General features: G+C 40.6%; 1 protein-coding gene across 8 annotated transcripts in view; it reads left to right on the top strand.

Moving 5' to 3' along the window:
• The window catches only part of LOC124069664 (receptor-type tyrosine-protein phosphatase mu-like), a 138,855-nt gene that overhangs the window by 29,247 nt on the left and 88,970 nt on the right, over positions 1-20,638 (top strand). For all 8 annotated transcript variants that reach the window (XR_006845082.1, XM_046409017.1, XM_046409018.1 and 5 more), the window contains exons 2-5: positions 3,948-4,070; positions 14,417-14,691; positions 18,320-18,398; positions 20,233-20,348. Coding sequence is in view for 7 of the 8 variants with exons in the window: in XM_046409017.1 (XP_046264973.1) it covers positions 3,948-4,070; positions 14,417-14,691; positions 18,320-18,398; positions 20,233-20,348 (593 nt within the window). In the remaining variant the exon portion in view is untranslated. The remainder of the gene's footprint in view (positions 1-3,947; positions 4,071-14,416; positions 14,692-18,319; positions 18,399-20,232; positions 20,349-20,638) is intronic.

Genomic DNA, 20,638 nt, shown 5'->3' with positions numbered 1-20,638 from the left:
GCCTCACCAAGGTGATGTATTCTGAACTTGTTCAGAAACACCTCATTTTTCATTTAACGCCTTTCCACACATCTGTTTTTCTATATTCTGTTTCCACCTAACAATCCTTCCCCACATTCATCTACTGGCACTCAGAGAGAGAACTGTGTGCATAGACCTCCATTACAGTACCAAACTTAACCACAACACACACAAACACACACACACACACGCACGCACACAGCTTTTAATGCTTAAAGTTTACTTTTGTTACAGGTGCAATAACAAAAGGCCTTTTAAGTCTGACTTGAAAATCTTTAGGAGAAATTGGCTCCAGCATTGAGGGCTTGAGGTATTGATTCTGGCCTCTGGCTCAGTCCAGGAAAAGATGGATAGATTTCTTTGAAATGCACTCTGCGTGAGAATATAAAGTCTATTGTGTGTTCTCACTCAGGAATAAATTGTTTCATGACATATCTAGGGCCACCTTTTTAGCTTCAACCTGCCTGCTTCTCTTGAAAGGCGAATGTTGACAGGGTGGAGCATATTCATCTGTAGTCCCAGGCTACCCACACCTCATAGAAGCTTTTATTGAAAGTTAAATCTCCTTCAGAGAGTTGGCAGCCTCTTGTTGGGATATCTATTTCAGCAGCTGTCGAGGCTGATTATATGGGGGTTGTGCCACACACTGGCAGCGATATAAACCTCCTACAGAGAGAAGGACTATTATGATGCTATTGATTGATGCTTTCATCTGCATGCATGTGTACAGCGTCTTGACTCAGAAAGCAGCCGTTTGTATTGATGGCATGCAGCAACATGCGACTGGTGATACATGTTGAATTGTGGCACTCTCATTGGTGAAGTAACACATTTACGGCAGCATGTGATGGCATGTAATTTCTGTAGAGCAAGATGCTCTAATGTTTACCTCAAAAGAGAACAGTTCTACAGCAGATCAATAACAAGCTGCAGGCATTATTGGGGAATTTTCCAATACTGACGTCTGATACCGAGAGGCCTGTGTAACAATCAAAGCAATGCAGATTGATTTATTGCTTGTTCACACACTGTTGCTCAGTCTTAATGGTCAAAATAGTACACCTAAAGCAATGAATGCAGATATGGTACTCCAGTAGTGTCAGTGAAAGAGCAGTATGGGTTTGTTCCACCCACTGTTTTCAGATCCATCAGGAATCAATAAGAGAATATAGTTAACAAGAGAGTATAGCGTGTAATTTGGTTTATAATCACTACATTCTCATTTAGGAGATTGTACTAATTGCTCCGCTTAAAATAAAGTCTTTTAATTGTCACTGTATCAACTCCTGGCATCACATACTCCTAAAAAGTCTGTTACAGGCTGAACTGCAGTTGGCAAAGCAAGTACTTGGAGAAATAAGTATGCTGTCCTATGCATTGCCTTTGTGAAAATGTAAGAACTGCAGTGTTTTTTCTTAATGTCTTTGGAATTTAAAATGAACTGAGCAACAAAAGGAGACTTTGAAGGGGACCAAGTTTCAAACTCACAACACCCCTCATTTTCCAGATTTAAAACACATAGTTGATTTTTTTAACACATATATTTACATATTACACCTGTAAAAACTGAACAAGGAATGGGATCTGTTGCATGTCTGTTCTTTTTGAAATCCTCCCTTCTCTCCCATCACCCACTGACTTGGAATACATTATGCTCCTAGCCATTGCTATTGATTTGAATATCAAAGCCAATAAAAGCCACCTCTCTGGGTTTGTTTGAGCACCACCATGCTGTGAGAGGAAGGTGGGCGGCACGGGGCAAAGGATCTTGGAACTATTGAGTCAAAATATTGATGGAGCGGAGCCAGTCCCCATCACGCTGTAGCTAAAGACTCATGTTAATGTTCTCCAAGTTGCATCTTGGCAACACAGGCATTTGTATTCATTTGGAGAAAAAGCTGACTGTGCATGAAGTCCACGGTCTTTTTCAATACCGCCTTCATATTGCTGGAGTTTCACACAGTCAACACAGTGAGGTGGAGGACAACCACAACTTCCTGCTGTTGGCCACAGAGCAGCTCCAACATTACAGCTTGGACAGGCCGTATACTGTCAGTGGACCCATTGTTTAACTGCCTAACTCACACCTAATTATACAGTGGCAGGTAACTGCTGTTAAGCAATGCTAATAAACTTAGTAATTTGGGTTTGGTGGGTGTGAGGGGATGAATGAAGAGGTGAGGTAAATATGAAAGTATTATCACAGTTTTACTCGTAAGCTACAGGTATTTATAAATAAAGGTTTTATTCATTTATCTCTTAAAAAGTTTTTCCCATTATCAATATAGCTAGCTAGTTAGGAGCAACTTCAACACATGCTGTTGTGGATGAGTTATAAGGATGTTGTTTAAGGGAGTTAAATGGGAAAATTCATTGTACAGCCACGTTACAGTTTTTTAAATGTTAGACAGAATAGACTTACTTTAATTCATACTTATGAAAGTCAGCTTTTAGCAAAACAATTTGTTCTGGCTAACATATCAGCAACCAACTGCCTAAGTTAGCATTCATATATATATTATAAATACGAGTAACATGGACATACCTGCCATCGTTCCAAGTCTTTGTGTGTAATGTTGTTACTTCTAAGTCAAGTCCATTATGTTTGATGTGCTAAAATCTGTCTGGTTTGATTTTTGGCTTTGGTCATTGTCGCTTTAGCTTAGCAGAAAACCCACACACAGCTACGCTACAGTTAATTTCTCATCTTAACATATTTTTTTGTTGTTGATGCCATAGAGCTATTTTAAGCAATAAATTTCCATACAAGCACTCAACAATTCCTCAGCCTTATACATTGGCAATCCCTCTCTGTTCTATGTCCACCCACTCAAAAAACAGACAAAGCAGCAAATATATCATTAGCAGCTGCCCTGTGGAACCTGATATTAATTATCCTGTGTTCTCCTCGTTTGGCCACTCATTTGCGCATGTACTGTAAATGTCACCAGAGAGATAAATGGGAAAACAAAAACCCCAGCTCGTAGCCTTTATGCAGCAGAATGTCAGAGGGAGCTTGTAAGAGATGAGATATTGGTTTTGGCCTGGCACACATTCTGGCTCAAAGGACATTCCCGGAGGCAATAAAATTTGTATGTCATCTGTGTTTAGAAACATATTAGCAATGTGCAAGCAAACATTCTCAGGTTCGGCATTTGGGTGCATCTCATGGCAAGAGGTGGGGTAATATACTGCACACCTGTTTTCAACAAACAATCAATATAATCATGTCTGAAGCTGTATAATATTTTGTCTAAATTATCTGGTTTCTCGGAAAAAAGACCTCCCACTATGTAAAAGCCAGTGCATTTCACATTTTTTTGCTCAATATGAGCTCCTTTCCAACCACATGTTGTTGCTTTTTTGTGTATATTTATGAGTGGATTCAAAGGCACTTTTAGGGGAAAAAAAGCTTGACTTTCACATTTCTGTGTGGCCTTTAAGGTGCGAGAAATAAAGGGGCATTTTTATTAATCGATCACACGCCAAGCCCGGTTGAAGCCTGGCCCTAATGGTTGCTTGCTGTCATTTTGCAAGCAGCTTGTAAAAAGGATTAGAATGGCTCTGTGGAATAAGGGCGCATGAACAGCAAAGTTCTGTGGCCGGCAAGGAAAATAAATCAATTTATGCCTGATGGTGGTGCAGTTTTGGAACATAATGCCTAACGATGATGGAGTTTGGACACTTCATACTTGTCATTGTGAAATTGGACTGCTGTGTTGCTAATGATGGTAATGTATGTTGTGCCTCGCCTACTACAGTAATCCTTCACTCTGTCTCACTTAAATGCATCTCATTGTCTGGCGTATTGCATTATGAATACCGCTGGGAAAAAAGAGGAGAATTTAATTTATATATTCATTCATTTGAGCAGCAAGTTAATGGAAAAACCGTATAACCATATAAATTTCTTCCTTTTGTCACAGGCGATTGTAACTTTGAAAAGCCGCTGGCAGCGTGTGGGTACAGCCAAGGCAGAGACGATGACCTTGACTGGGAGCAGGCCAATACAAAAGAGAAGCCTTCATCAGAACCATGGATGCCCTCAGGTATGGATTGTGGCACTGGCTTGTAAAGAAGAAAAATGATGAAACTATCACTATACAGATAATACACCATTGCAGTAGCCTGTACTGTTTTCTATCGGAAGCATGTATTCTGCACAGAGTGAAGATTATTTTTACATAAAGGAATGTTTTTGGGTTTTTTTTTCAAAATACCAACCTGGTTAAAAAAAAATAATAATACTCAAGCACATGAGGTTAAAAAAAAACCCTGACACCTCCAGATGTTAGAACATCCTGCTCCTCCTTACAACACAGAAAAAGACCAGCTGTCTGTGACGTCTTACATGATTTAGAGTATCCATGAAAACTGTAAACATTACTTGGCTCAAGTGGACAAGCAACATGCACAATGATTATAAATATTCCAAGCATGCAATTAATTTGACAGAGCATTTACGTGACTATTTTGTATCTGTTATGTTTAATCCACAAAATGAAATTCATTCTCTGAATGGCCAGTTGAAGTCAATGATTTAGGTGTTTACATGGGACATTTTTCTGAATAGACTCTAAGTCTGAATATAATTGGACCGAATGTAAACAACTTAGTGTTAGAGACTAATAAATATTGATTACAGCTTATATGCTCATGTACTACAATTTGATCTTGCATGCATGAACTTCAAAGACAAGACAATTCCTCTATCTTCTTATCTAGACTTCCAACACTGTTTTCTTCTCATTTATTATCAGTGTGATATGTTAATTAAACTTATTTCCACACGAGCATCTGCTGCACAGGATCTTTGGGACAATCTCGTAAAATGAGACAAAAGCCACATTTGGTACAAAAATACTCAGCCACATTTTGAAATTCATTAATATGCTTTCCTTGAATTTTGTGTCTGTCACACACAATTTATCTCTTTAATGTTCCATTGATCGCTTTTCATTTGATTTGAAGTGCAGAGATATCACCAACACTGAGCAGAAGGCACCTAAGGAATTAGACTAATGGAATGACTTTTTTTTTTCATGTTATAACAAAGGTAACGTTGCAAACTAATGGATATTGTTTTCCTCCCCTATCTGACGCCTAATCTCACAAAGGCTGCATCACAGATAGATTGCACTGGGCCCCCCCAGTGACAGAGGGGGAATTAATTAGCAGGTCCTCACTAATTTTAAGCAGCCAGTGCCCAGGCCTGTTTGTGTGTACATCAGGATGATGCGTGTTGAACCGCCCCGGAGGAATTGCTTTCCATGGAGGGGAAAGTGTCGACTTTTTCTATCGCAATTGATTAATGTTGGGACACGTGGAGGCTGGGCAAAGGTTACAGTGAAATCTGGAAAAGCCTTGACCTACAAATTAACACCTTGCGCATGGTCTAAATTTAACATATCTGATTAAAATCCCATGTCTGGTTAAGAGGTGTCCCTGATTGTGCTTCCTAGTAGGAGTACACTTCAAATAGGCTTGTTTTCTACCCTTGCGTCTTGAATTGTGCGTAATTAACAGGTTGCAGCTCTTTCTCCATTTCTCAGCGTGAGCACTCAACCTGCCGTGCAAAACTGTAATCTCCCCCCCTTTGACCACATTGAAAGGGATGTGAAATGTAGTGTACTTGACGCCTGAAATTGTTTTAGGGCTACTGGAGAGAAGGTTGATGGGTAGAAATGCATTTATGTGAGAGCCGCACTGGTGGAAAAGCTATCTCACCTCTGATTGCTGTCTCACTCTCAACCTGTACTTATGAATCTTCACAAAACGACCTTATCATACTTACAGAACAGATTGTTCCGAACAGAAGGCAGCACTGCCTCAAACATTTTTAAAATTGGTTGTAGACAATGTCTGTCCAAATAGCGTTGCTCTTAATGCCAGTGTGGATGTGTGACATAAATGATTATTAAAACCTCTGCTTTCCTAGCAAACTAATACTCTCTAGATTCTTAAACATGCAGCTCTCGAGGCAGCTGCAGTCTTTATAACCAAGCGCTGCTGCTGTTTCTCTCTAGTACCTGCAAGACCCAGGGCATGATGGGAAATACCTGACTGTCATCTGATCAAAGAGCTGACTAGTCTTGAAGTTGACTCGACAGTATGACACTTTTATAGAAACTAACATTTAGTAGTAGTAGAGATACTAAATACTTTCATGTTATAGAATGCTTACTATATGTTATATTTTAGTTTATTTAAGGTTTTTGAGAGGAACAGGTCTGATCAGCACCAAACTAATACATTCACATTGGAATACATCGCCTGTATTTCTACATTTTCATAATGAAAACAAGTGGAGATAGTGTACAAACTGATCTATGGGTCTGATATAACATTTCAGCAAATCTGTAAGTAAATGAAATCTAAGAGGACGTGTTTCTGTGACTTCCTGCACAGACTGAAGGCTGCTGTAAACTGTCTGAATCGACCACAGCTTTTCATCTCTGCCCACTGCGGCTGCCTGCTGTCATCTTTCCAGGCAAGGCGCAGTTCATCTCAAACAAGTCTTATGTGAAAACCTGGACTAGACCTGAGTTAAAAATTAAAAAAAAAAAGACAAATTCATTATGGAAAAATATGATCTCTTGTTTTTATTACAGGATAAAATGTTCAGACCTACACATTATTATCTGCTTGCAAAAGCATGTACCAAAGGCTTATGAAATCAATAGAAAACATTTTGTATTAATGTGCTGTGTCAGTGTGGCAAGTGTAGATAACACATAAACAAGAGTCTTGTATTTGATGTCAGGCTGCTTAGGACTTTACTTCATCCTACGATGCTCATACTGCAACCGAAGACCAGTCTGGTCCTGGTCTGTCCCAACATGTAAATAAAAGAGCACCAAAAACGGAAAAGTGAAATTAAAGTCAACAAGGAAAACAAGCCCTCTGGTCACACGAAGAAGAGACAAGCAGTGCCTGAAACTGCTGGTTGTTTACGACAGTCCGATCCCTACCTAATTGCTATGTCTGGACGGAGAGTAGTCTTGTTTATCCCTCCGCACAGCTCTGATTGCATGCTTTGGCTCCTTTAGGGTGGCTCAGCTCAGTTCTGAGGCTCTGCATGTCTGCTAGGGCACTCCCAAGTGTGTTCCCTCTCCCAAGCCAACTGGAGAAACCCCCGGCAGAACTGTCACTGTCAGTCCTGTTATTACCAGCAAGCCTCATCTGTCCCGGACAATGATAATAAAGCTATCTCAGCCAACACAGCCCTGGAGAGTGGAGCTGGACACACTTCTGTCAGAGTCAGATGTTGGCTTGGATTGCAAATTATTTGAAGAGAAGATTACCGCACTTGAAACTTGAAAAGACATTTGTATCATCTCTTAAAAAATACGATTTCTCGGGTTTTCACTCTACCCTCTGCTGTTGCAAGTTCCCCAACAGAGTGCAGTTGTCTCAGAGAAAAATGGATGAAGATGACTTGGTGAGGAAGGTTGCAGTGTGACGCTGCCAGGGTGGGCTGGGTGTCAGGGGGGTTGTCCAGATGCCTTTAAGAAGGAAATTGTTTTTAGCGAGCCCCAGCTGGTGCGGAGGGTGCCTCCCCTCTGATGGTGTCATGGATGTAGCCAGCAGTAGGCTGCTACTCCCTGGCTCTCCCCTGAGACTCGTTCTGGGGAATAATTGCAAGAGGAGGAGAATAAAGAAAGTCCTCTAACTGAGATTAATTAGGGTTTTTGTATTATGCTAGACAGAATAGCAAATGCAGCTCCAGCTAAATGACTTATTGTTGTATTCTTAATGTCTGCTCTAAATATGTTGCAGGAGAAAAATTGAATGTTTTTGTCTCTCTGTTGCACAGGGTCTTAGTTTTGATAGCATGCCCTTGGTCAACAATGACGCCTAGACAAAAGTGAAGGACTGGCAGAATGAGGTTATTCATAGAGTAACGATGATCTTCGCTCATTCGGTTTCTGTCTTGACAAGTTCATAATGTGCTCATGCAATTGCTGCTCACGCTTGAACCCGAGTAGTGCATTTCTTAGAGTGCGACCACTGCATGTGTATAAGACAGATCGTTTTAAAAGGCAAACAATTCACCATTTTTACCATTACAGTCAGGAATTAATGAATTGACAGCACTTCTCTGCTTTACCTGGACCATCAGCAGGCCTGTATGTGCTGTTCAAATGGGGGAGGAAAAGGAGAGGCACTTAAAATATGAGGGGAAGGAACACCCGCAAACTGAAGGGCGTCAGAAATTTAATCAGAATTTAAATCACATCAGCAAAAGATGGGATTTGCTGCTAACAATGAAGGGGGCTCCATCTTGTGGAAATAAGCTAATTGCTTTTGAGCCATTCACAACATTGTGTGAAAATCACACCTGGCACGGTGTTGGCAAGGTTGTGAGGTCGAGGAGAAACCCCATTATATGATTAGGGGACAAAACAGAGCAACAAATTAGCACGTCTGATCAATTCATGAATTAATTCCTCGGGATGACAGACTGTGATTTTCAGTTTAGCATGTTTGTGGGGTTAAGAAGTTTACCTTGGTCTACAGAAACAGGATTGTACCCATTACTGTAAGCAAGATTATGGCAGCACACTGTACTGCCACACACTGTAATGTCATGATGAAGGACTTATTTACATACTGTATCTTTTCCCATTAGTTTGCATAGTATGTACAATTAAAGCTAATGATACACCTAGGTGAACACTCTCTGTCGTGTAATGGGTTTGCATCAGGCAAATGGGCCATTATATGACCCATTTATTGCAGCGGAGAGCCAACAGTGCGTGTTGAATATTAAGATGACATATTAAGCCATTAAGATTGGCTGGTGATTGACATGCAGCAACAAAGGATGCTGCCAGGGAACATAATAAGGGTCAGTTGTTGCACCCGACTAAAATGTCTGGGCTGAAATGTGTTGCGCATGATGGATGGTTTTAGGTGAATCTGTTTGACATTGTCAAAGAAAACCTGGCAGGTCCTTCATATGGAGAGCCCAAACTTCTTCCATATTATTTTATCAGACCCCTTTCGTGTTTGAAAGGACACTGGGAAAGTTCTGGAAAATTGAGTGGAGGCCACGGCTGTTCACATTAACAGCCTAACCCTCACAGCGAGAGCGTTTTTGATTGGTGGCAGACAGTGAGAATAGCCCCGTCTTCATTGACATTTCCGAAGCGGCAGCCGTGCTTTTCTGCGGTGGTGACCTCTGTGAATTTTATTAGCAAATGAGACCTGGAGGGTTTGGGTTTAAAGAGCGCCCCTTCATTCTGATTTCCCCCACATAATGATTTCCTCAGAGTTCAGGACCCGAATGGAGGAGAAATAATGAGCGCTAGTCATTACTGCAAATTATATCCTCTGCTCAGACCATCACTCAACTCATAATTAATCTAAATACCTTCAACCTATAGACTTTGATGATTAGGATTAGTCAGTAGCCTATTTGTGTGAACTAAATTATATCAGGCTATTTTCCCTTTAAGATGACTTCCTTATCTTTTAAAGAAAGAGAACCAAAGAGGGGGGAAAGAAAATGTACAAGTGTAACCCCTTAAACAACTCTGCCTATTCTATTTGAAAAACTGCAGTCAGTCTTGCATCCCTACTGAGTAGTGCAGTTATTTGGTTTACTTTGGTGTTGTTTACATATTTCAAGGATTCAAGGAACCAGCTCACATTCACATGTTTATGGTACGAAATTAGGACTCAGGTCCCGGGAGCAGTAAGTGACTATAAAAATATAAAGTACGAATAGAATATAAGCTAAACAGAAAAATAGAATATAAAAGAATATAAAACTAGACATTTAAATAAGCTAAACCTTAAATAAGAAGCCGGTTTTAACATGTAGAAGCCTAAGTATGCGTGTGCAAGTGTGTGCAAGTATTAGGGTGTTTTATCGAAAATCATATTCATAAATTGGGTGCTGGTCTTTTTTTTTCTTTTTTTTTTACAGTCTATCGAGGAAGCATGAACACAAGAGAAAAGGGTTGATAGGCTTCATCTGACATTTGTCTCAGGTCACTGGTCTCTAACTATACTCCTCCACAAACCCTGAACCGCTTCCTGCTTTCCACAGTGATTAGAGAAAAATCTGGCTGTAAAGACACAAGACTTTACTGCAGGAAATGAGGAAATTAGGATGTGGACTTGTCCCATTGTTGTAATGGTGAAAAGCTGTCATTTCTAAATTGAGTTAGCGTCACTTTATCACTTTGTTAGTCTTTCGATGGATTATGGTCATTATTTTTGCCTGTTTCCTCAAGATAATGTCAGAGTAGTTATGCTCAGAAAAAATTAGCTTTAATACACAAGACAAATTGCTTCGATAGAAAGTTTCGGTGGCCACCAAAAAGTTCTTTTATTGGATGATTAGGTGCTAGAAAACCATCAAATTAAAGTATTTAGTTCTGTAGTGATTAGCAATTTGTCACCAGCTTCTGCGCTTAGCTGAAGGAACTTATTTTCCCATATGGACTGATAGAAGCTGTGACCAACTCCCAACTGCAGTGTGAGTGAGCTGACAGGTCAAAGGATTAACCTGATGGAGGCCTTCTTCTGGATTATGTCCATGTTACTCTCTGTATGGCTCATTATACCATTAAATCACTAAGGCTGTTAGTTTGGTTTGCTTCATGTCCAGCTGAACCTGAACATTTGCAGGTTTACACCTTCTCGAATCCTTTTTTATGCGAGTTGAAAACGCTTCACTGAATCTGACCTGATATTCAGCTTGCAAAGCTGCGGCTGCATAATGGTTTAATTAAAGTTTTGGGTGTTTGTTCTTGTTCTTGTTAACTATAATAAAAATCATACATTTCTATTCCAGCAGTGTGCCCTTTGTTTCCGAACAGCAATGGATGTAGCATATGCAGCATGAGCACTTCATCTTTATCTAATTCATTTTTCATACCAGCCTCCATGTTCTCCATGTTCAGCCATCATTGTAATGGAAGGTGAAGGTGGCCTACATTGGAATAATAATAAATCTGTTCCTCTCAATACCTTAGACAATAGCTGAGCCCTGGCCTTTACAGAGATGCAGAGACGAGCCTTGAGTGTGCTGAGAGCTCTCTGTTTTTAATTGGTCTTGAACACACCATTGTTAAGGCAAAAGAGATAGAGAAAGAAGAAGAGAGGGAGAGAAAACACCCTTGTGCATCACTAGCACATTAGCACAGCACTAACACAGTGTCATTATAATTTGCTCTTAGTCTTGCTGGCTAATTAGCTTGTCATGGTGCAGCAGGTCCTGCAGAGTATGTGGTCATTAGGCTCCGAGAGTACAGAAACTCAATTACAATCAATGTTTTCTTGTCATCTTCTTCACTTCCGTTAGACAGTGACAACGACAACACGACGAGGCGGCACACTGTCGGGTTCGGGTTCACCGACCCAAGTCAAGATGATTTGTAGAAATTTTAGAAATCAAATTTGGTGACAGCCTCGGTGCTATAGTAGTGGTAAGAAATGTTCAAGTATTTACATGTAATTCTAATTCTAATTCTTAATACTAACAATCACTGTATTAAGCCTTAATAAACAAGAATTTACTCCTGACAAAGGGTAGCTATTGTTTTATTAATATTACATTAATATGGTAGTAAAACATGTACAAATGTACAAATGCTGCTTGAGGGATCAGATATTTTCATCTCTAATTACCAACAAAGAGCACTGCTGTGCACAAATCTCCTGTGCAACACTGTCACAACATGGCTGTTTGAAATGAAAAGTAAACAGCCTGTTTTAATCATAGAGGAACGCAGTAGTGCCAGCATCTTTGTCTTTGTAACATGAGCTACAACTGAACAATTCATCAACTGGTTATTAGTGCTGGTTCGCATCACACCAAGGCTTTCTGATGCCTCAAAGGGAAAAAATTGTTCTGGGCACCTGAGCAGATGGCTGAATGTTATTAAAGAGACCTCAAAGAGACACCTGATCGAGGTTGGACAAACATGCGTCTCAAAGTCGACTCCTATCCCTGCCCTTCTACATGTACCTTACACAACTTCTTGTATAGCCTCAGAAATAATTATCATCATCATTTGAATCAGAGACAAACTTAATGTGAATAATACATTACAAAGCTCCGGGAGAACAACAGTGTGCTGTTCCCAGCAGCGGCTGATGCGAGCGTGATCGTGCTGTGCAGAAAATCTGGGTCCAAAAATGAATTCCCGAAAAGATATAGAAATGTACTACCTGAAAACAAACAAAATGAGAAATGCTAGATTTGAACCCCTGACTTGCTTTTCTTCCTCAGCTTTCAACCGCATCTCACAGTCTTCCTCACAAAATGGAGTTTGCTCAGTTGTCATGGCGATATCGATTGATCGGAGCTAAATGCAAGTCTCAGTTTGTTTTTGACATACAACACTTTCTCGCCCACATTTTATGTATTCGATTTGTGTCTAAGGTTCAATTACATTTTAGTTTTACTGTCTTTAGTCTTGTTTTTGCCTCAGGTTGTTTTTGCTTATATGGAATTTCCAAATAAAAGAAGGAAATATTCAAATTAAATACGGTATGCTTATTTTAAACCATTTCTTGATTGAATTCTCTTCACTTAACAGTCGGCCATATTGTTTGGGGCCTGTGCAGTCCATATAATCCACAAACTAATGTTGACCACATGCACTTAATGTGCCAAGTTTCACCAGCAGTACAGCATCATTTCTCTGGTTTGTGTTCTTGGTTCCACTTATGCATTCATATTAAAATACAGCCCCTCACGTGATCCAAACCATGTTAAGATAACAACAACTCGTTTCTGTCCGACAGACAGAGCTGAGGAGGCTGACTCTGTGTCATCACAACTCACTGCTCCTCCTCCTCCTCCTCCTCCTCTGCTCCCTCTCCTCCTGTTTCATTGTGTAAACATGACAGAACCCCCACTCGTTATCCGAAGCTGGAGACAGATGGAATTGGTGAGCGTCACAAGTGCAGCACAACAAGACGAGTGGGCAAGCTCGAGTCACTGATGGAGCAAATAGGGTTTTGTGAGAGGCTGTTTGGTTGACACGCTTGGGGACCGAGCCTGCTGATTTAGTTGACGTTACTCACCCTTTTAACACCAGATGTTAAATTTAATGACAAAGATTCGCATCCACTGCGGTTCAGCTCTGCCTCACATGCGGGAGAGCAGAGCTAACAGGTTGTTTGTCTCACCTCTAAGCAAAATGTGCCTTCAAATCATTACGACGCTTCCAGAAAGATGTATTTCAACATAAACTGTGTCTTTTTGGCTGTGTCTCAAATGCTGTTATGATTTGTGCCATCTCATTACCAAGCCAAGCTAAATAGGATGATGACAAATAGAATGTGTTCTGCATCTCCTTGAAAGTTTGCCAATATAATAATTCTCACTTGTGTTTTATTGGCAAGAGGGGAGGGAATTAGATTAACCTTTAATATTGAACCAAAGCGATAAAATCTAAATGGGCCTTGGTTGGCAAATAGATTTTAACTTATTGATTTCTCATCATTTCTCTTCTTTCTGTCATTGAGGGGGGAAAAAACTCCTCTCAAACATCCAGCATATGTAGGATTAGTCTTTTATTGTCTTTGTATTTTGATGAATGATAATGATCAGAGAGTTTCCATCAATCCAGTGTTAAAAGCATTTTCTCATTAATGCCACAACTCTCAGTGCTAATAGGAAAGGTCTCAGCACAGCCATTTACCTGCATACTCATAAGATTAGTGCTTTTTATTTAGCTTCTGTTAAACCTCAGGACCTGATTCCTAGTAATAATCTGATTCTTGTCTCAGAGGTTTGACTGTTATGTTAATAACCACATGCCTCTAAACACCAGCACATCCAAGTTATATTGCTATGTTGCCAGGGATAAAACGGGATACATTCATGTAGCCATCTTACTACATCTTATGAAGTTGTTACAGATATTTTTCAGTGCTCATTCAATATCACATTAGTCTTTGGCTTCTTGCTTTAAGGATGCATTGCATGAATTCGTTTATTATCCTCTACCACCTTTCAAAGATCAGAGTTTAGAAAAATATTGTCACCAGGTGTTATTCGTTTGATTTGTTGTTGAAAGGGGTAGCATGTAGCACAAAACAGAAGATTGTCTGTGTCAGACACATTCTCATCTGCTGGGAATGCTCTCAATATCAACAAGAGAGTGGAAAGCAATATACAGGGCCAGAACAAGGAGTACAAAGCAGCTACACCACCTACACTTGATGCACCATATTTTTAAAGATATATTTTTGTCCAGTTTTTGAAGTATATTTTCTCATGCCAGGTAATTTTGGAATTGTATATGGAATAGCTGATGATTATGACTACTTCATGGATTTTACTCCAAATATCACTTGGCCTGGCACTGTTTGAACTGGTGGTTGGGTAAAACACACTCAGCTCATCAAACCGTTGCCCATGTTGCAGGTTCAGCCTTCATGATGGTGAACACGTCCGGGCGCTTCGCAGGGCAGAAGGCCTTACTGCTGACACCACAGCTGAGGGAGAATGACACCCACTGCGTTACCTTCCACTACTACATAGGAGGCAGAGACAACAGCCACCCCGGGCACCTAAATGTCTATATCAAAGAAAACAACAGTCCCATGGGGATGCCGGTTTGGAACGTGTCGGGTCCAGCCACTCGTTCCTGGGGACAGATAGAGCTGGCCATCAGCACCTACTGGCCCAACTTCTACCAGGTGAGGATGTGTATACTGAATCCAGCTGTCTTTTGCATAACGTCTCATCACAAAACTAGGTTGCTCATTGTATGTAGCCTTTTACAGTTAAGCCAAAGCCATTAAAGCCTGTTCACTGGGTGGAGCAAGACAAATTTATTATTTGAGAAGGTCCAAACAATCGCACAATAGCCCATTCAAAACACCTCTGATTATTGATTTCTGGGCCTACCTCAGTATCCATGGTAATCTTTTCTCTCCCCCATCATCTGTGCCAGTTCTCTTTTTCCAGTGCTGAAAACTCATTTTCACTTACCAATGCACATGACTGCTGGCCCGGGCAAGGTGATTTCACACTTGCCTGGCTATTAGTCTTCGCCAGGCTTGTTCCACGAGTCCACCAAATGTTAATTGATGCAGGGAGACCCCTTAACCTCCCAACGGGAGACGGTCCCTCTGTGAATTATTTCATTATGGCCTGGCAGTGGTGGTGCACAGTGAAGCCGAGGGGAGTCCTCCTGCCTGCTCATCATAGCAACCCTGATAACTTAGTTAACAAGGGACACCACTGAGCTTCTCACCGCTGAATGCAAGATGGGAGCCTTAATGAGAGGCACATGGACAAAAGAAAGAGAGAAGAGGGGGAAGAAAACAGTTGCGATGGACAGAATGTGATGCAGCTTTCACAGATAGTTGCTGCTCGCTGCTGACAGGATGGTGAGCCCTGTGTGACATAATGATGCAAAGCCACACTGGTCAAATGTTTGTAGTTTGGCTCAAGACCCTTAACGATTGAAGGAGTCTGTCTGTAGTCGATGCACAGCTTGTTGTGTTTGGATTCATCCTGCATGCAGACATTTTGTGGCTGAAACGAAGTGCAGACAAGTCTAAGCGCTTGAATCTGTTTTAAAAAGAATTATTAAAACTCAGCTTTTTTTTGTGAAGTTCGTACATGTTTACCATCCCCTCTTCAATGCGACAAACCAAATTTACGCAAACCAATTATGTGTTGTTTCCAAGTTCTAAGTGAGGTTCAGTGACGATTGAACATTTTGATGTGCTCTTCCTGGTGTGTTTCAGCAAAAGCTCTGAATATAGGATGAGGGCTTTTAGACCCCAAATGACATATCGTGCTTTCCAGCATGTTCAGGGAAAGTCCCAGCATCTGTTGCCTTTCAAACCCCAGTGGAAGGTCTGTCTCTGTTTGTAATTGTTCCAGGCCCAAACTGACAACATTGGTAAATGTGAGGATGCTAATGATCTTCGCACCACTCTCAGTCAGGAGAAGGCAGACCATTGCTTAAAATTGCCACTAATTAACAACATGTCACTAATTATAGGTATCTTTAATTGCAGAGTAACCTACGCAATTGTCAAAGGGAAGCCACCTGATACTTGGAAATTATTTTTTAATTACCAGTAAGGCTTTTAGTCATCGTGAGCCTTTCACTCTTTGATAATTACTCTTCTGTCAGATCAACCCTAAAACTTTTAATTGAGATTGTCATGCATTTCCAAATCTGCTGAACACAAAAAAATTAGAAGTTCCAGTAAGTGTAATGCACATATTAATCAAAATATGTACTTGTGCAAGATGAACACCTATTAGTGATATGCAGCAGTACTCCAGTGTGAGAGAAAAACCCAAATGTACTCATCTATCTTGATTCCAATACAGTAGAACCTATGGCAGAGCTAATCAATCCTGCTGTAATGTAGTGCTTATCCAAGTCCCTTAGGGATAGGCAGAGCGGTGATGTAGACGTTGCATGTTGGGTTCACTGTCTGTCTCGCTGACAAATGAGAATGGTGAACTTTCCCGTGACATCAACAGCTTTCATCCCATGTGAATATTTTCACTCTGTGTGGGTCAGGCCCAATTATGCACTGCACTATCATTGATGTTGGAATCAATTATATCACAGCTATTAGGCAGCCTGACTGATGTCTGTTGCACAAACAAAGGATTTCAATTAGAGAGTAGGGGCTAGTTCATTTGTCTGGTGGCGATATATGGAGTGGTTGGCCTTTTAATTTCCTTTAAATTAGCCTGTAATGAGGCCATAATTGGCACCCAAGACATTCACTTTCATATTTCATGAGACAAAAAAAGAAATTTATAATTAGACAGCCTTATCAGAAGGCATCCTGCCTCCCAGATGACAATGATAACTATCTCCGCCTCTACAATCCAAGCCTACAAAAGGAATCTCAGAGATGTGTGTGTGAGTGCAGCCTTGCTGCTATTAGCAGGACGCAAGTTTCTGGGTGACACCATATACGGAACATACCCATTGATATATACTATTCACTAGAAGATATATTTAGGCAATAATGGCATGCAAAACATGTGTAGTGTAAGCGTGTGTGTGGTGTAATGGGTCTCTGCACCACACCCTGGGTTTTGGGAAGGGACTGGCATTCGGTTTCCCTTTTTATCACACTGCAGACCAGCAAAGCACATAACTCTGGCATTCTGCTGGGACGCGCCCTCCGTCAGAGCTTAGGACCATTTGTTTTGCAGGAGAACTTGGCCCTTAAAATAGGGTCACGTTAGTCCTACAGACCACAGTTGTACTTGATTCCAGATTTTTTTGTGGTCACAGATAGCAACAAACAATTCAACCAAGTAATACCACACACACACACAGCAACTGTGAAATGCAACTGCAGCCCCTTCTCAGAGAACAGATTTGGTGGCATCTATGCAAGTGTTTGCAAAGTGCAGACGTACACATTCCAAAATGTGCCACACAAAGTCCTGCCCATGTCAAGGTTACTGTAGTTGTAAATAAAGATTCACACCTGGTAACTGCCAGGTGAATCTGTTCGACCAGATTAACGTAAGCTTGCAGATATAATAATTCACTATAATAATGATAATGACCTGATTAAATGAAACAATGGTGTAACATGGAATATGGTAGACATATTTGACATTAATGTAGTTTAGTAATGACATAAATGTGAAATTTTCTAAAATACATATCACAGTATAACAAAATGACATAATGTCACTGGTTAAGTTTAGCATTCGAATTGTATTTGGAAGTGACTGTATTGTCACTGTTTGTCATGCTGTTTATGTATTTGTTTAGCGGGCGCAACAGACATTTAACAGCAGCAGGTTGACAGATCACTAAAGTCTGTACCAGCCAAGGCGTTTCTATTTTTCTAATTCTGAAAAGAGAATTTTGCATGATTCCATTATAAATTGTCAAAACAAAAAACAAAATTGCATTCGCCTCATTGTTTTGAGTGAGGTCATAATTTCTCACTTAAAATGAAAAGATTGGATATCAGTAAGTGAGCAGTGGGCTTTTGGTGAAGTGACCCTTTAAACGTTACTCTGCTGTTTCGGTAGGTATCCCACCTGCCGTACACTATGTGCCTGTCACAGACTGCGCTAATCATCTCAAGACTCAAACGTGATTTAACATTTGCGTGTCATAACACCTATCGGCTGTGACATATTGTGGAAATCACGTCAGTGGCCTGCAGCTGTGTGACCAGCTGCAGCCCAGCAAAGAGCAGATCATATTTGTAGGAGCTGGACTTCCCTGTGCACACAGGCAGCCTCACTCAAGTGCCATTTGCAGACATGTGCCCATTTATCATTGGTGTTATGAGTCTCCTCTCTCCTCCTCAGATTGTGTTTGAAGCCGTAACCTCAGGGCAGCGTGGCTTGCTGGCCATCAAAGACGTCGTGGTCCAGGGCCACCAGTGCAGTAAGTCCTTTTTCCCTTCACCATAAAAGAATATCATCAAAGAGTCATTGTCCTTTCTATGACACCCTCCCAAATACCTGTATCATTGTTCTGTTCAAGGCCCCCGAGTCAAACAAAAGGCCTTCAGAGAGTGCACGACAGTCAGTCCAAAGTGTAAACCTCCCTCCTCCGGGATCCCTGAAGATTTATGAGCATAAAGTTGACACACTGAATTGTGCTCAGGATTTAATGTTAGAGTGGCTGTGTTAAATCTATCCTTTGAGAGATGGGAGAAATAGTGTGAAAAAAGAGGGACGGAAAACAAATACCACCATACAGTGTGCTGCTGCCGCCTGTGTTTGGATTCCACTATATTTCTCCTCCCTGAAGGATATTCAGTAAAGCATCTCATCTCTCAGATGTTCAGATTTCTGCTACCCTTGTTGGATATAAGTACAAGCGTTTCAGAGTGTGCTGCGGAGGTAATGAACATGTAATCACTGGCATATTTAGAATTTCTATGCTTCAGCTTTTGAGATCAGCTGCTGCTATGGGAGTACAAGGATGAGGGCTCTTCAGGATTCCTCACTGCTATGCTTTTGAGTACTAAGAGTCATGTTAGCCCATATCGCGCTCCTTAAGTTTATTCTAAGAGGTTCTCACACTCTGCTGTGTAATTCTAAATCAGTACCACACAGGTTTCCATTACTTGATTATGCTTTACCCAACCCCTCATCGCTGATGTATCAAGCTCTGATTGTTAGGCACTAATGACCTGGTAACCATTTGAAAGCAGCCGAATTCCTACAAATGTTATGTCAATAAGATGGATTTATATAGTGATAGGTGTTGCATATAAATGTATTTGAGTAAATCAATGAGACCTTGCAACGTGATCAATTTTTAAATGCGCAAAAGTGTGAGGGGATCGATAACCCACTCAGTGGCAATTGGATTTCTTTGAGTGATAAGCAAAGTGATCAGAGCGACTCCTTTGTGGGGCACAGCCAATTTATTTTCTATTAATACGACCGCGTGGAATATCTAGCACAAAGGTGTGATTATGCTACCGGGTGGTCGCCCTCTCCCTCCATCATTAAAGAAGACATTAGCAATGAGAAAAATAGATTTGTCTTTTTGGGCACTCGTTGCATTGACAGGATAAAGTTATAAAGGAGGTGCAGTTCAAAGACGACATGATAAAATATTAAGTAGAAGTGAACGTCTTGACAATGAAAGTGATAGAATTAGCTTTTGCCAAGTCTTTAGAGATTTGGTTATGTTTCGAATCAAGGTCGCTCCACTGAATTGCCCTATTTTCCAATGCAGAATAGCAGTACTAATCAAAAATGTTCTACATAAGTTACTTTCTGTGGACTATCCAGTCAGTGAGCATGCTGGTAATGAGCACAGTTGGAAAAAAGAATAATGTTTTTGGGAAAATCCCCTCAATCAGTGGAAGGATGCAGTTAAGAGACTGAAGAAAATGGGTTTGGGGCAGGTGTGAGATCAGCCTCTTGTGTCTCATTTTAAGGATTTGGGTGGAATGTTGCTCACAAAGCAATGCTGGTCTCCAGCACTGAGGGCTATCAGATGATGAAGAGCAGTATCTATTCGAGGTTACTTCTCTCAGTTGTCCAATTTTACATACACATTTTGGCACAAGATTTACAAAGTGGGTAAAAGTGAAATTATTGTTGGCATGACCTTAATGCTAATGTTGAGCAGGTGCTCTAACACCAAGTTCTGTTGATTGATTCTCATAAAGTGTAAATTCATTTTAGGGAAGTTGAACTTGGCAGCATGTCGCTTCTTTTGGTTTAACAAAATATATATATATTTTTTTTCTCCACAGTGAACACACCTCACTTCCTGACTATAAAGGGAGTGGAGGTCAATGCTGGACAGACTGCATCTTTTCACTGCACCGTCAATGGACGCAAAAGGGACAATTTCCGCCTCTGGCTTCAGGTGAGTTTCATTTTTATCTTCTTCCTAACACTCTAGATCAAAAACTAGATTAGAGGCCTTACAGAACAATTCCAATTTTCCAATGAAGCGTTTCTCATAACTGATTATCAAATTTTATCCGTGTAACATCAAGCCAGACCTTAACAACTGTTAGCCATCTGGTGTGATCCAGATACCACTGTTGGCCAACATCTTATCAAAAGAAGACAAAAGTAAACAAATGGTGAACAAAATACAAATTGACAATTAGTTAACATCACAGAATCCTCCTCTATATATGTATATAGATC

This window comes from Scatophagus argus, chromosome 13 (genome assembly GCF_020382885.2).
Source record: "Scatophagus argus isolate fScaArg1 chromosome 13, fScaArg1.pri, whole genome shotgun sequence".
NCBI classification, from domain to species: Eukaryota; Metazoa; Chordata; class Actinopteri; family Scatophagidae; genus Scatophagus; species Scatophagus argus.
Note: the sequence above shows the minus strand (reverse complement) of the source record. Positions and strands in the feature narration are given on the sequence as shown.